We start from the raw sequence: 17,185 nt of genomic DNA, 5'->3' as shown, positions 1-17,185 counted from the left end.
AACAAATTTGATGTGGGTCGCCACAAGATCTGAATGACAAACGACATCCCTTTCAGAGGAATGTTTCGGCAATCAACACCAGCAGAGATGGGGGATGTTCAACATTTGCTGAAACGAAGGAAGCTGGGATTATCACCGAGTCATGGAGTCCCTATGTATCACCAGTAGTGGTGGTGAGGAAGAAGAATGGGTAGGTACAATGTGTGTTGAATATTGGACACTGAACTGATGTACGATCCCCGACCAATATACTGTTCTGCGGATCGAGGATGTGCTGGCCTGTCTGAGTGGAGCAAAATGCTTCAGTGTGCTGGACCTAAGGAGTGAGTATTATCTGGTACCCATGAGTGAAGCTGACAAAGGGAAAATGGTATTCATATGTCCACTTGGATTCTTTTATTTTGAAAGGATGCCCCAGAGCATATCAGGAACATCAGCTACTTTCTAATGTGCCTTGGAGAAGACTGTTAGGGACATAAACTTGCTTGAAGTACTGGTGTACCTAGATGATGTCATAGTCATGCTTTACTGATCCCGGGGAAAATTGGTTTTCGTTACAGTTGCACCATAAATAAAAAATAGTAGTAAAACCATAAATGGTTAAATAGTAATATGTAAATTATGCCAGGTAGTAAGTCCAGGCCCAGCCTATTGGCTCAGGGTGTCTGACCCTCCAAGGGAGGAGTTGTAAAGTTTGGTGGCCACAGGCAGGAATGACTTCCTATGACGCTCAGTGTTGCATCTCGGTGGAATGAGTCTCTGGCTGAATGTACTCCTGTGCCCACCCAGTCCATTATGTAGTGGATGGGAGACATTGTCCAAGATGGCATGCAACTTAGACAGCATCCTCTTTTCAGACACCACTGTCAGAGAGTCCAGTTCCATCCCCACAACATCACTGGCCTTATGAATGAGTGCATTTCTCTCACTGCTCTATCGCTTCGGGTCCCATCCCCCTTGTAAATTAGTTTAAACCCTCCCGAACCATGCTAGCAAACCTACCTGCAAGGATGTTTCTCCCCCTCGGGTTTAGGTGCAACCCATCCAAGCTGTACAGGTCCCACCTTCCCCAGAAGAGATCCCAATGATCCAAAAATCTAAAACCTTGCTCCCTGCACCAACTCCTCAGCTATGCATTCAACTGCCATCTCCTCCAATTCTTACCATCACTGTCACGTAGCACTGGCAGCAATCCTGAGAATGCCACCCTTGAGGTCCTGTTCTTCAGCCTTCTGCCTAGTTCCTGAAACTCACACTTCAAGACCTCATCCCTCTTCCAGCCTATGTCGTTGGTACCAACATGTATCACGACTTCTGGTTGCTTTCCCTCCCGTACCAGGATGTCGTGCACCCGGTCAGAGACATCCCAGACCCTGGTACCCGGGAGGCAACAAACCATGTGGGTGTCCTTCTCAAGTCCACAAAATGTCCTGTCTGCTCCCCTGACTATAGCGTCTCCAATGACGAAAGCTCTCCTCTTCTCCGTCCCACCCTTCTGCACCACAGGGTCAGACTCAGTGCCGGAGGCCCTGCCACCATGGCTCACACCTGGTCGGTCGTCCCCGCCAACAGTATCCAGAACGGTATACTTATTATTCAAGGGAATGGTTACAGGGGTGCTCTGCACTACCTGTCTGCTCACCTTTGCTTTCCCCCCTCTGACTGTCACCCAGTGACCTGCTTTCAACAGCCTAGGTATGACTACCTCCCTGTAGCTCTCATATATGACTGCCTCATTCTCCTTATGAGTCAAAGGTCATCCAGCTGCTGCTCCAGATTCCTTACATAGTCTTCCAGATCGCCCAGCCGTATGCACTTCTGGCAGATGTGACTCTGCGGGAGAGGGGCGTTCCCCCAAGACTGCCACATCTCACGTGAGAGGCACATCACCGTCTCAGGAAACATTGTAAAGACTAACTGTGAGCAAGCTTGTCCTCTGCCTCTTCTTGTCGATGCCTCTCGAGTCAAAGCCTCAAAGCTCCACTCCTTCACTTGCCCACCTACTCACTCACTGGCCATTTTCCACAGGCCGCTTCGCTTGAGTTACCCCTCTATTTATCTGTTTGAGCTTTTCAAAATGCTTGGTCACCTGACCTCGACTGCCCAATCAGCTGCTTTCTGCTGAGTCTGAGCTCTTCAAATGCTGATTGACTTGATTGCACAGACCAACTGCCAAAACTGCCAGAATCTCTCGAGTCAAAGTATGAGGGGAAATAACTTCACTCAGAGGATGCTGAGAGTGTGAACAAGCTGCCGATGCAAGTAGTGAACATGAATTTGATTTTAAGAGAAGTTTGGATAGGTACATGGATGGGATGGGAGGGATATGGAGGGCTGTGTTCTGGCTGCATTTCAATAGGACTGTGCAGTTTAAATGTTTCAGATAGGCTGAGGGTCTGTTTCTGTGCAGTTTTCTATGACTGTATGTGATGTGTGTATGTATGTGTATATATTTTTTAAATCATTATGTATTGCAATGGACCTGCCGCAAAACAACAAATTTTGTGGCAAGTGCCAGTGATATTAAAGCTGATTCTGTTTCTGCAGTTTTAGTCCTATATCATTACCTCGTTTTTTTTTTGCTTCACTCTACTTTCTCAGGATTAAGGTATTTTTAAGTTCTATTTAGTGACCATTTTTATTATTAAAAGCTTTAACTGCTTCAGTAAAGCTACTTTGTGAAAGAAAACCACACTGGAATTATTTATTTTATTTAAGAGACAGCAAGGAATATACCCTTACGGCCCTTCGAGCTACTTTGCCCAGCAACCTCCGATTGCAGGACAATTTACAATGATCAGTTATCCTGCGTCTTTAGATTGTGGGAGGAAACTGGAGCACCTGAAGAAAACCCATGCATTCCACAGGGTGGACGTACAGACTCCTTCCAGATTTAACTCTGAACTCTAACCTGAGCTGTAACAGTATCTACCTTACTGTGGTGCCCAATTAATTAATTAGTTCCAAGTTTGGAGTAAAAATTGTTGTGTGTGGTGTTCAGTTGCCATATTGCAATCATCTCTCTTTATAAAAGATTAAAAGCCAATGAAAATTAAAAAAAAATTCAATTTCTATGTGGGCCTTACGACCAGGAACCAGAGTTCTACTCTGTTGCATTTAGATTAGATTAGATTATGAGGACACGCAGTCCTCTTTTATTGTCATTTAGTAATGTATGCATTAAGAAATGATACAATGTTTCTCCGGTATGATATCACCGAAACACAAGACAAACCAAGACTAAAAAATTGACAAAAACCACATAATTATAACATATAGTTACAACAGTGCAACAATACCATAAATTGATAAAGAACAGACCATGGGCATGGTAAAAAAGAAAGTCTCAAGGTCTCTCGAAAGTCCCATCATCTCACGCAGACGGTAGAAGGAAGATAAAAAACTGTCCCTGCCATGAGCTTCCAGCGCCGCAAACTTGCCGATGCAGCACCCTGGAAGCACCCGACCAAAGCCGACTCTTGAGTACATCCGAAAACTTTGAGCTTCCGAGCAGCCCTCTGACACCAAGCACCATCTCTGCCAAGCGCTTTGACCCCAGCCCCGGCAACAGGCAGTAGGCAAAGCCGAAGCTTAGGGGCCTTCCCCTCTGGAGATTCTGGATCGCGCAGTAGCAGCGGCAGCAAAACGGGCATTTCAGAAGTTTCTCCAGATATTCCTCTATGCTTCTCACGCCTGTCTCCATCAAATCAGGATTGTGCATGGCCCCTATTTAACAAATACGATATCATTTTGGAGTGGCCGCACGGGCTCCTCCCCTCTAATTCACTGAAAAGTTTAGATCCAACTCGAATAGCCTGCATGTACCACATTTCTTTAGGGAGTATTTGAGGAGTAGTCTGAATATTTTCAATGAGTTGCCCATTTACTAATATTCAATAAAATAATCTTGCTTTCTTTTTTTAAACAACATATATCAGTATAATATGTTTTCAAATTCAGCAGGGAATTAGTCCCTGTGATAAGCTGGTGTACATGGACAAACATTCCAGTGGAAAACATGCAGGCATTGCAGCCAGCATGAATTAGCAGGTCATTGCATACATCCCTCACTGCTGGCCAGAAGACCTATCGTAAAATGGCTGTCCCTTTATTAAGTGATGTCGACGGCAAAATAAATGCATGGATGTTCTTACTATTCCCAATGTTTACATCCCTAGACATAGAGAAGCGATTAAGTGAAGTAATCCACAAGAAACCCGAATTATTATTATTATTATTATTATTATTACTACTGGGAATCGTTACGTTAACTGGGGGGAATTTTAGTGGTTATCTGTGCATGTAACCATCTGGTGATGTTCAGGTGTACTTCAGGCTTCATGCCTCAATCCTTAAACTGCTGGAGAAGGATGAAGTGACTGTGGATTGTGAGATGCTCTTCAGCTACATAAAAGAAGCAGCACATGGACCTTTTGCCAGAGGTGAAGAGAAGAGTACTTTTAAAGTCAATGAGAAGTAAGTGTCATTAAATAGAACTTTAGTGATAACAACATGTAATTACAGTTAGATTTCTGATCTTTTGGCCTTGTTAAAGCTGTTTGCTTTTAGATACTATTACTACTATTTGGAAGTGAATCCTTTCTCATAGAAAAGTTGTCCGATAAGCAGTATGATCAGCATTGTAATACTCAGTTTAAAGAAAGATACTTTATTGATCCCAAAGGAAATTATTGTATCACAGTAGCATTGCAAGTAGATATAAATATTAGAAGAGAAATAGAAAGAATAAAAAGTAAGTTGCCATAAGCAGTCTAACAGGAAGGGGTTATCACTTCTCTGGCTATAGGTTGACTTATTTTAGAGCTTAATAGATGAGGGTAAGAATGTCCTCATATAATGCTCTTTGGAGAGTTGTCTTAGTCTGTTACTAAAAGTGCTCCTCTGTTCAGCCAAGATGGCATGCAGAGCATGAGAAACATTGTCCAGAATTGCCAGGATTTTCCGTAGGGTCCTTTGTTCTACCACAGCCTCCAGAGTGTCCAGTTTGACTCCTATAACAGAGCCAGTCTTTCTAATCAATTTATTGAGCCTGTTGGCATCACCCATGTTGATGCCAGTGCCCCAGCACACCACTGCATGGAAGATTGTACTGGCGACAACAGACTGGTAAAAAATGTGAAGGAGAGGCCTGCATACTCTAAAGGAACTCATTTTCTTCAGGAAGTAGAGGCGACTCTGGCCCTTGTACACAGTCTCTGTGTCAGTGCTCTACTCAAGTCTGTCATCCAGGTGCACCCCCAGGTACTTGTTGGTCCTCACCAGATCCATGTCCTCACTGTCAGTAGTAACAGGGAGCAATGCAGGCTTAGTCTTCCTAAAGTCCATCACCTTTGTCTGACTGTTGTTGAGCTGCGGATGATTCAGCTTGCACCATTTGACAAAGTCCTCCACCAGGGTCCTGTATTCATTCTCCTGTCCTCCCTTTATACACCCAACTATTGCTGAGGCATCAGAGAATTTCTGCAAATGACATGACTCGGTATTATATCTAAAGTCCGAGGTATACAGGATAAACAAGAAGGGAGCCAATACAGTCCCCTGTGGGGCCCCATGCTACGTGTAGCCATGTCTGACACACCGCTCTGAAACCGCACAAAGTGGTCTGCCAGTCAAGTAGTCCATAATCCAGGTTACAATAGAAGTGCCAACCTTCATTCCCCCAGCTTTTCCCCCAGCAATTAGAGCTGTATGGTATTGAAGACACTTGAGAAATCAAAAAAGATGATCCTCACAATGCTACCCTGCTTATCCAAATGGGAGTCAGCTCTGTTTGGTAGGTAGATGAGAGCATCGTTGACTCCATTGTGCTCCTGATAGGCAAACTGCAGGAGATTGAGTGTTGATCTGATCAGGTGTCGGAGGTGAGTCATGACCAGCCGCTCTGGGGTCTTTATGATGTGTGAGGTCAGAGCCACTGAGTGGTTGTTATCCAAGACTTCTGGTTGGCCCTTCTTGGGTACTGAGACCACACGTTTTCCACGCTGCTGGGACCTTTTCCAGGCGGAGTCTCAGATTAAAAATGCACTGGAGAACTCCACACAGCTGCTCAGCACACTCTTTCAGGACCTTGGGGTTCACACCTTCTGGTCCCAATGCTTAGCCATGCCGTGCTGGGGGTTTTCCCAGAGCCCTTCTCACCTGCTCAGCAGTGAAGGTGAATCCATGGTGACTAGGGAGTGGGGGCTGGGGAAGGTGAAGATGAAGATCGGAACGATAGCAGTTGGGATGTGGAGTTGTAGATGGTAGATACAGGGCAAGGAAAGGATGTAGACAGTGGTAGCCTGTGTTCTTCATCGAGGTATTGAATTGGAAGGGGGAGGAGGGGAGACATTGGTGCTGAGGGAGCATTGGGTGCCCCTGTGCCTGGATTGCTGTGCTGAGGCGGATGTGAATACGAGGGCAATTGTCAAACCTATTGCAGAATTAGTTTGACTCATTAGCCTATTCGCGGCTGCGTTCTGAGTCTCCACAGCCAGGCTGATTGAAGCCAGTGATGTTCTCCATGCCTCTCCACACCTCCCATGTGCTACTCTGCCCAAGCTTGTTCTCCAGCTGTGTCCTATAGTGCTCTTTGGACATCTTGATCTTCTTTAGCTCCCTCTGCACATGTTTTAATTCCCCCATCTCCTGACCAAAAATCTCTTTTTGTGGTTGAGAAGAGCCTTAGATCACTGGTCCTTGATGGCATTACAGTGTTCACACAGAAGTTGATGTAGCCAGTGATGCAATCATTTATGTCCTCCCCATGTGGTTCACAAAACACATTCCAGTCAATTTCTTTACTCTCTTAGAGGTAGCTAGCTGTACTTTGGGCTTGTACAAGGGAATGAGGTGAACCAGGTTGTGATCTGATCTTCCAAGGGGAGAGTTGTAGAGCTGTATGCATCTTTAACATTTGCATACAAAAGATCCAGTGTTTTATTTTCTCTTGTATGACACTTGACAAACTGATTTAAGGTGGGTAGGGTTGAGTTGAGTCTGAAGTCTTGTGATGGTAGTATGTATGGTGATTGTATCTATTGCAAGTAGTTTCTCTTTGTCAGCGGGATATTTAGGGGGTGCAGTACAATTAACAATTCAACAAGAAAGGGAAGGCAAGAGCACATGGGGAGAGGAGCAAGCTCGGGGAATGATCCTCCAGTGAAGTATCTAGAAGAATCAGAATCAGCTTTATTATCACTGGCATGTGATGTGAAATTTGTTAACTTAGCAGCAGAAGTTCAACGCAATACATAATCTAGCAGAGAGAAAATAATAATAATAAAAAATAAAATAAAACATAAAAAACAAACAAGTAAATCAATTAAGTATATTGAATAGATTTTTAAAAAACGTGCAAAAACAGAAATACTGTATATTTTTTTTAAAAAAGTGAGGTAGTGTCCAAAGCATCAATGTCCATTTAGGAATCAGATGGCAGACGGGAAGAAGCTGTTCCTGAATCACTGAGTGTGTGCCCTCAGGCTTCTGTATCTCCTACTTGATGGTAACAGTGAGAAAAGGGCATGCCCTGGGTACTGGACGTCCTTAATAATGGACGCTGCCTTTCTGAGACACCGCTGCCTAAAGATGTCCTGGGTACTTTGTAGGAGTTGACTAGATTAACAACCTTCTGCAGCCTTTTCTGTTCTGTGCAGTAGCCCCTCCAGCGATGCAGCCTGTCAGAATGCTCTCCATGGTACAACTATAGAAGTTTTTGCGTGTATTTGTTGACATGCCAAACCTCTTCAAACTCCTAGTGAAGTATAGCTGCTGTCTTGCCTTCTTTGTAACTACATCGATATGTTGGGACCAGGTTAGATAGAAACATAGAAACCCTACAGCACAATACAGGCCCTTTGGCCCACAAGGCTGTGCCAAACATGTCTTTACCTTAGAAATTACCTAGGGTTACCCATAGCCCTCTATTTTTCTGAGCTCCATGTACCTGTCCAGGAGTCTCTTAAAAGACCCTGTCGTATCCACCTCCACCAGAGTTGCTGGCAGCTCATTCCACGCACACACCACTCTTTGTTTTAAAAAAAACTTACCCCCGACATTTCTTCTGTACCTACTTCCAAGCACCTTAAAACTGCCCTCTCGTGCTAGCCATTTCAGTCCTGGGAAAAAGCCTCTGTCCATCCACATGATCAATGCCTCTCATCATCTTATACACCTCTAACAGGTCACCCCTCATCCTCTGTCGCTCCAAGGAGAAAAAGCTGAGTTCACTCCACCTATTCTCATAATGCATGCTCCCCAATCCGGGCAACATCCTTGTAAATCTCCTCTGCACCCTTTCTATAGTTTCCACATCCTTCCTGTAGTGAGGCGACCAGAAATGAGCACAGTACTCCAAGTGGGGTCTGACCAGGGTCCTATATAGCTGCAACATTACCTCTTGGCTCCTAAACTCAATCCCACGATTGATGAAGGGCAAGGCACCGTATGCTTTTTTAACCACAGGGTCAATCTGCGCAGCAGCTTTGTGTGTCCTATGGACTCGGACCCCAAGATCCCTCTGATCCTCCACACTGTCAGGAGTCTTACCATTAATACTATATTCTGTCGTCATATTTGACCTACCAAAATGAACATTTTTCTGGGTTGAACTCCATCCTCACAGATCTTGACACCAGGAACTCGAAGCTGCTCGCTCTCTCCACATCTGTTCCCTCTATGAGGATTGGTATGTGTTCCTTCGTCTTACCCTTCCTGAAGTCCACAATCAGTTCTTTCGTCTTACTGACGTTGAGTGCCAGGTTGTTGCTGCAACACCACTCCACTAGATGGCATATCTCACTCCTGTACTCCCTCTCGTCACCACCTGAGATTCTACCAACAATGGTTGTATCGTCAGCAAATTTGTAGATGGTATTTGAGCTATGCCTAGCCACACAGTCATGTGCATGTAGAGAGTAGAGCAGTGGGCTAAGCACACACCCCTGAGGTGCACCAGTGTTGATCGTCAGCAAGGTGGATATGTTATCACCAATCTGCACAGACTGTAGTCTTCTGGTTAGGAAGTTGAGGATCCAATTGCAGAGGGAGATACGGAGGCCCAGGTTCTGCAACTTCTCAATCAGGATTGTGGGAATGATGGTATTAAATGCTGAGCTGTAGTCGATGAACAGCACCCTGATGTAGGTGTTTGTGTTGTCCAGGTAGTCTAAAGCCATGTGGAGAGCCATTGAGATTGCGTCTGCCGTTGACCTATTGTGGTGATAGGCAAATTGCAATGGGTCCAGGTCCTTGCTGAGGCAGGAGTTCAGCCTCTCAAAGCATTTCATTACAATCGATGTGAGTGCTACTGGGCGATAGTCATTAAGGCAGCCCACATTATTCTTCTTAGGCACTGGTATAATTGTTGCCTTTTTGAAGCAAGTGGGAACTTCTACCCATAGCAGTGAGAAGTTGAAATTGTTCTTGAATACTCCTGCTAGTTGGTTGGCACAGGTTTTCAGAGTCTTACCAGGTACTCCATTTGGACCTTCTACCTTGTGAGGACTCACTCTCTTTAAAGACAGGCCAACGCTTCTTTTCTGAACTGTTGAAACTCCTCAGTTATCTTTTGAATAGCTTCCAAAGCAGCTTTGGTAGTCATAGTAATATAATAAGCCGTCCAACAGTAGTATTTCAAAAGGTTGGAGACAAAAGTAAGTAAGTTAGGAGCACCAGCAGAGAGCTGTTACTCCATCAGCGGCCACCAGGCAAATCCCCTTATGGTCTTATGGAGTCTATTTAATTTCCTATTTACTCCCTCCAGAATCTACTTCTGACCTATACAATAGAGAAATACACAGTGAGCCAATTAATCAACCTGTCCACACTTCTTTGGGTCAATGAAGGAAATCAGAATATCCCCTAGTCACAGGGAAAACCTACAAACTGCACACAGGTCAAGACTGAACCTGGGGATCTGGGAACTGCAGGCAGCAGCTCCACTAACCACGCAGGTCTTCAACTGAAACAGGGGTTTAATTTTGCACTCCACTTGTGCTGCCTGACCTATAGAGTATTTCTGATATTTTTTGGTTACCTGATCTAAGGCCCTACCATAAAAACTCTGTATCATGACCTCTATTCCTATCATATCAATCGCACATAAAGTTAACATTTAATTTTCACAAGAATCTCCACTCCAGATCCAAGGTCACCCAACCTCTATAGTCACACTCCAGTAAAACTGTCAGAGATCGTGGTATATACATTCAGAGACCAAGAGCTATCAACTTGTTCAGTCCTTACAAACCTACCCCATTATATAATCCAAACTCGTCCGACAAAAAAAAATATTCTTGATGAGACAAAGGAAAATGTGGTCCACTTCTTAACACTATCCTTTAGACACACAGGTATTAACAATGAAATTCCCCATTGTTGTTTAATTCAGATGCTAGAGACTGCAGTCTAGAGTAACAGCAAATAATCTGTTGTAGGAACCCTAAGGACCACTCAAAAAGCAGGAGAACTCAGAATGTCATTGTGAACTAAAATCCACGTGAGAGCATGTAGACTCAACTGTAGACGCAATATATCAATATATATATATTTATTGAATAGGTTAAAAATCTTGCAAAAGCAGAAATACTGTATATTAAAAATGACTAATATTTTTCAGTATGAATAATTGCTCTTTCTGTTTGATAAACCTGTTTTTTTACTGTAAATTATTTAATCTTGGTTGGAACAGTAAGTAACCTTGAATTCTTTGGAGCGGTTCCAACAGGCTTTCTAAGGGGATGTTTTCAGTGGGGGTAGATAGTGGTTGTTCTTTGACCGATTTTCTCCCTTTGGGAGGAGGGAGGGGGATGGGGATGGGGAGTTCCTGTTTTTTGAAGCTGATTTGGGAATCTAGTCAATTCTGTTGCTTAGTTAATATATCTCAAAGTATATTATTTGGGTTTAATATACATTTCTCTGATTGTTACTTTAACCTTTCTTTTAATAGTTTTAAAATGGATAAAAGTATTAACTTACTTATTTTTAACGTGAAAGGACTAAATCACCCCGTGAAAAGAAATAAGATTTTTGCCTATATTAAAAAACTTAAGGTACCAATTGTTTTTCTTCAAGAAACCCATGTACGTAAGTATGATAATTCACGCCTTTTTATTCGATGGAGAGCGTTTCATTTCTATTCATCGTTGCAGGCCAAAGCCAGAGGCATTTTGATCCTTATAGATAATAAAGTTCCCTTTATTCAACATAAAGTAATTTCAGATACTAATGGGCATTTTGTTATAGTATCAGGGAAACTAAATAACAAGCTAATGGTATTTGCCAATGTGTATGCTCCGAATATAGATGACCCAGGTTTCTTTGAGTGTTTTTTTCATTTTTGCCAGATCTAAGTCTGTACTCATTGGTGATGGGTGTAGACTTTAATTGTTGCTTAGATCCAGCTTTAGATCGTTCACCTTCTAAACTAATGATACCAAATAAATCAGCTGTGTTTATTAAATCTTTTTTAATGAAATGTGGTATTGTTGATGCTTGGCATTTTTTTTATCCAGTAGACAAGGAATATTCGTTTTTCTCTCATGTCCATCATACATATTCCAAGATTGATTATTTTTTCATTGATAGCCAAATGACTCCATCAGTTCGATCCTGTGAATATAAAGAGGTTGCTGTCTCAGATCACGCTCCTGTGCTCCTATCTTTGAATCTCCCTGGTCTTCTTCAAACAAATAGGTTTTGGCAATTTAATTTAACTTTGTTATCTGATAAGGATTTTTAAAAAGTTTTTGGAGAGATAAATTACTCTTTTTTTGAAGAGAATACGTTAGAGGAGACTTCTAGTCTTATCAGATGGGATGCCTTTAAGGCATATATTAGAGGACAAATTATTTCTTGTAGTGCAAGTATTAAGAAAAAAGCTAATAGAGAGAAAAGTGATTTAGCTAATCAGCTGAAACAATTAGACCAAAAGTATGCCTTGGCTCCAGAACCTGTCTTATATAAAAGACATGTTGAAACTAAAACTAAATATGATCTCCTTTTAACCTATCCAATTGAAACCCAACTCCTCAAAGATAAGAGTAAATTTTATATTCATGGAGATAAAACAGGTCAACTATTGGTGGATCAAATTAAAACCTTTATAGCTAAACAGCAGATTAAAGAAATATGCAAAGCTAATGGTGATAGGACAACTGATTACTTAGAAATAAATGATACTTCTAGAGAATTTTATTCTAAACTCTATGGTTCTGAATCTTCTAAGGATAACACTAATGAACAATTTTTAGACCAACTAAACATTCCTACAATTTCTGCCGACAACAGAAAGTTGTTGGAACAACCTATTTCTTTCGAGGGAATTGTTGAGGCTGTGCGCTCATTACATTTGAGGAAAGCTCTGGGTCCAGATGGATTTTCTGCAGAGTTTTACAAGACCTTTTCCTCACTGCTTATACCTCATTTATGTTCAGTTTTTTTGGATTCACTCAAGTCGAGCAGACTCCCTCAATCTTTTTATGAGGTTTCCATTTCGCTTATCCTTAAAAAGAATAAGGATCCAACTGAATGCTTTTCTTATAGACCAATTTCTTTAGCTGATGCTAAAATCCTATCTAAAGTTTTGGCCCATAGGATTGGAAATATTGTACCATCTGTCATTTCTAATAACCAAACTGGATTTATCAAAAATCGATATTCTCACTTTAATATTCTTCGGTTATTAAATGTTATTTATTCTCCTTCTAACATGATATCGGAATGTGTGGTATCCCTGGATGCTGAGGAAGTTTTCGACATAGTTGAATGGAATTATTTATTTAAAACTTTAGAAAAATTCAATTTTGGACCCGTTTTCATTCAATGGATTAAATTAGTTTATTTAGCTCCTTCCGCTAGGGTTATCACTAATTCTCATAATTCCAAACCATTTAAGCTTCAACGTGGCACTAGACAAGGCTGTCCGTTGAGCCCTTTGCTTTTTGATCTGGCCTTAGAACCTTTAGCCATTGCCTTTTGAGAATCTAATGATATCACTGGTATTTTAGGGAGAGACACTATTCACAAAGTCTCGTGTATGCTGATGATCTGCTGCTATTTATTTCTAATGTTGAGACTTCGTTACCCAAGCGCTTTCTTTACTCTCCTACTTTAGCCAGTTGTCAGGTTGTAAATTAAATCTACATAAAAGTGAACTTTTCCCTTTGAATAATTTGATACCAACAAATTCTCACCTTCCTTTTAAAATTGTAAGAAACCAATTTACCTACTTGGGTGTAACAATTACTAAAAACTATAAGCGTCTATTTAAAGAAAATTTTCTTACTCTGTTGAATCACGTAAAAAGGATACTATCAAATTGGTCGCCTCTTTCATTATCACTGATTGGCCAAATTAACTATTAAAATGAATATATTACCTAAATTTATATATCTTCTTCAGGCATTGCCTGTTTTTATTCCTAAATCTTTCTTTGATTCTCTTGACTCTATTATATCGTCTTATATATGGAAGAATAAGCATTCTAGATTAAATAAAATTCATCTTCAGAAAGATGAAAATAATGGAGGATTTGCCTTACCAAACTTTAGATTTTATTATTGGGCAGTCAAAGTAAGAAATCTTACATTTCGGTTATATTACATTAATCGTGAGGATTGCCCTATTTTTTTTTTAGAAGCTAACTCTGTCAATAGATTTTCTATTATTTCTCTTCTTGGATCCTCACTTCGTTTGTCTCTGAGTAAATTAACTGATAATCTGGTAACTAAGGTCAATCTGAGAATTTGGATACAATTCCGAAAATACTTCGGCTTATTGAGATTTTCTCTTTCGAGTCCCATTTTTTCTAATTATTTTTTTAAACCCTCTATGATTGATGTGGCTTTTAAAGAATGGGATTTGATTAGGTATTAAATGCTTTCAGGACTTGTTTGTAGAGGGAAGTCTCTTTTCGTTTGAACAACTGTCAACTAAATATAGTTTACCCAAAACTCATTTCTTTCGATACCTACAAATAAGAGATTTTTTACGGTCTCAAATAAGTACATTTCCTAAAAGTCCTGATAAGTATCTATTAGATGTAATTTTTAATTGGAAACCTTATAATGGATCTATATCTAATATATATAATATGCTGTTGGGAATAAGAGGTGTTCCTTTAGATAAAATTAAAAATCTTTGGGAACAAGATTTACAGACTTCAGTTTCTGAGGAAACTTGGAATCAAATTTTTAAATTGGTTAACACTTCATCGTTATGTGCCCGCCACTCTCTCCTACAATTTAAAGTGGTCCATAGGGCCCATATGACCAAGGATAAGTTGTCTTGCTTTTATTTATATATATCGCCGTATTGTGATAAATGTAATAATGGAGAAGCTTCACTCATTCATATGTTTTGGTCATGCCCGAGTCTTGGAAAATATTGGAAAGAAGTATTTCAAACTTTCTCACTTAAAGTTTCAAGTAAACTTTAAGCCTAATCCTTTATTTGGTATTGTTGGAGGAAAGGATATTATTTTGGAGCCATCTGATTTGCACATTTTGGCTTTTATTTCTCTTCTGGCCAGAAAGATGCTCTTGCTTAAATGGAAAGATGACCTTCTTTGAATTTTTTTCAAAACCTTTGAGTTGCTGTTAAAGCACAGATGATGACGAATAATTTTTTTTCCTTTTTTTCTTTACTAATCAGCTTCGGTCTTGGTAGTGGGTTAGATTGTTTTAATATAATAATATTACTATATTTCAATGTTATAAATTAATTAATCTGTATGAATATAGGGTAAGGAGTCTTTATATACAATTTAGTATAATTTATTGATTTTTTTTCGTGTACTCTGTATTCTTATATGTAAAATTAATAATAAAAATATTGGAAAAGAAAAGACCTTAAGAGTTAGACCACTTGGCCTATTGAGTCTGCACCACCTTTGGTCATGGCTTATTTTCAACCCCATTCTCTCATACTTTTCCATGTAACCCTTAACCCCCATACCAATTAAGAACCTCTTAATCTCTGCCTTAAGTACACCCAAATATTTGGCCTCCACAATCTTTTGTTGCAACAAATTTCACCGATGCACCATTTTCTGGCTGTAGAAATTACTCTTCATTATTTTCTAAGGCCTAGAATCCTTGACTTGCCTACATATGGAAACATCCACCCTATGTCTTCTCAATCCAGGCCTTTAAGTATCTGGCAGGTTTCTCATTGAAATCCTCTCCCCCCCCTCCCCGCCCCGCCGCCCCCGTAGGAGCCATGTTCATTCATGTTTGATTGTCAGTGCAGACTCGGTGGGAGGGAAAAATAAGGCAAAGTATGTGACTAGATGGAAAGCAGAAGTGATTAATGCGGAAAGTGGTAGGAAAAATGCAATAACAATGCAGAATATGGTGTTACAATTGCAGTGAAAGTGCAGGTAGCCAATGTTGCAAGGGTCATAATAATGTAGATTGTGTAGTCAAAATCTACCTTATTGTACAAGAGGCTTATTCAGTTGTCTCATAAAACCAGGCTAGAAGCTGTTCTTGAGCCTGGTGGAACATGCTGATTGTGGAGATATTTTTTAGCATCTTTGACATTTGATTAAGATCTTCTGTGAAACCAGTTCCATTAATCTGTCTGGACAGCCTGTGGTCTGGTTCCAGATGATACAGTATCCCTCAACACAGAATAAAATGCCTTTGTGAATTACTTTTAAATGATATTTGATTCTTTGATGCAATGTGTGGTTGTGTTGTATGCTAAATGTGTTCACCTTTTTGATTTGAGTGTATGAAAATTGTGTGAAGAATTAGAAAGTATCATTTTTACTATTCAAGTTAGGATAAAAATCATATAAAACTGATCCAGTGTTGTCTTCGCAGTATCATTTTATTCTCAGAATAGCTTTGGCCATTTGGCACTGACACTCCCAGGCTGACAGTGAGACATGAGGCCTTATCAACTGGATTCTGAATCAATTCATTTTTTATAGACAATAGGTGCAGGAGTAGGCCATTCGGCCCTTCGAGCCAGCACCACCATTCACTGTGATCATGGCTGATCATCCACAATCAGTATCCAGTTCCTGCCTTATTCCCATAACCTTTGATTCCGCTATCTTTAAGAGCTCTATCCATCTCTTTCTTGAAAGCATCCAGAGACTTGGCCTCCACAGCCTTCTGGGGCAGAGCATTCCATATATCCACCACTCTCTGGGTGAAAAAGTTTTTCCTCAACTCCGTTCTAAATGGCCTACCCCTTATTCTTAAACTGTGGCCTCTGGTTCTGGACTCACCCAATAGCGGGAACATGCTTCCTGCCTCCAGCGTGTCCAATCCCTTAATAATCTTACATGTTTCAATTAGATCCCCTCTCAGAGTATACAAGCCCAGTCGCTCCAATCTTTCAACATATGACAGTCCCGCCATCCCGGGAATTAACCTTGTGAACCTACACTGCACTCCCTCAATAGCAAGAATGTCCTTCCTCAAATTTGGAGACCAAAACTGCACACAGTACTCCAGGTGTGGTCTCACCAGGGCCCTGTACAGCTGCAGAAGGACCTCTTTGCTCTTATGCTCAATTCCCCTTGTTATGAAGGCCAACATGCCATTAGCCTTCTTCACTGCCTGCTGTACTTGCATGCTTGCTTTCAGTGACTGATGTACAAGAACACCTAGATCTCGTTGTGTTTCCCCTTTTCCTAACTTGACTCCATTTAGATAATAATCTGCCTTCCTGTTCTTACCACCAAAGTGGGTAACCTCACATTTATCCACATTAAACTGCATCTGCCATGCATCCGCCCACTCACCCAGCCTGTCCTAGTCACCCTGCATTCTCATAACGTCCTCTTCATATTTCACACTGCCACCCAGCTTTGTGTCATCGGCAAATTTGCTAATGTTACTTTTAATTCCCTCATCTAAATCATTAATATATACTGTAAACAGCTGCGGTCCCAGCACTGAACCCTGCGGTACCCCATTGGTCACCACCTGCCATTCCGAAAGGGACCCGTTAATCGCTACTCTTTGTTTTCTGTCAGTCAACCAATTTTCAATCCATGTCAGTACTCTGCCCCCAATACCATGTGCCCTAATTTTGCCCACTAATCTCCTATGTGGGACTTTATCAAAGGCTTTCTGAAAGTCCAGGTACACTACATCCACTGGCTCTCCCTTGTCCATTTTCATAGTTACATCCTCAAAAAATTCCAGAAGATTAGTCAAGCACG

General features: G+C 41.1%; 1 protein-coding gene across 4 annotated transcripts in view; it reads left to right on the top strand.

Annotated features, from left to right (window-relative positions):
- Positions 1 to 17,185, top strand: part of cabin1 (calcineurin binding protein 1) — a 693,325-nt gene that overhangs the window by 205,877 nt on the left and 470,263 nt on the right. For all 4 annotated transcript variants that reach the window (XM_063031768.1, XM_063031766.1, XM_063031767.1 and 1 more), the window contains exon 25: positions 4,325 to 4,476. In XM_063031768.1, coding sequence (XP_062887838.1) covers positions 4,325 to 4,476 — 152 coding nt within the window. The remainder of the gene's footprint in view (positions 1 to 4,324; positions 4,477 to 17,185) is intronic.

Source organism: Mobula hypostoma, chromosome 23, assembly GCF_963921235.1.
Source record: "Mobula hypostoma chromosome 23, sMobHyp1.1, whole genome shotgun sequence".
NCBI classification, from domain to species: Eukaryota; Metazoa; Chordata; class Chondrichthyes; order Myliobatiformes; family Myliobatidae; genus Mobula; species Mobula hypostoma.
This window is presented reverse-complemented; position numbering and strand designations above follow the sequence as displayed.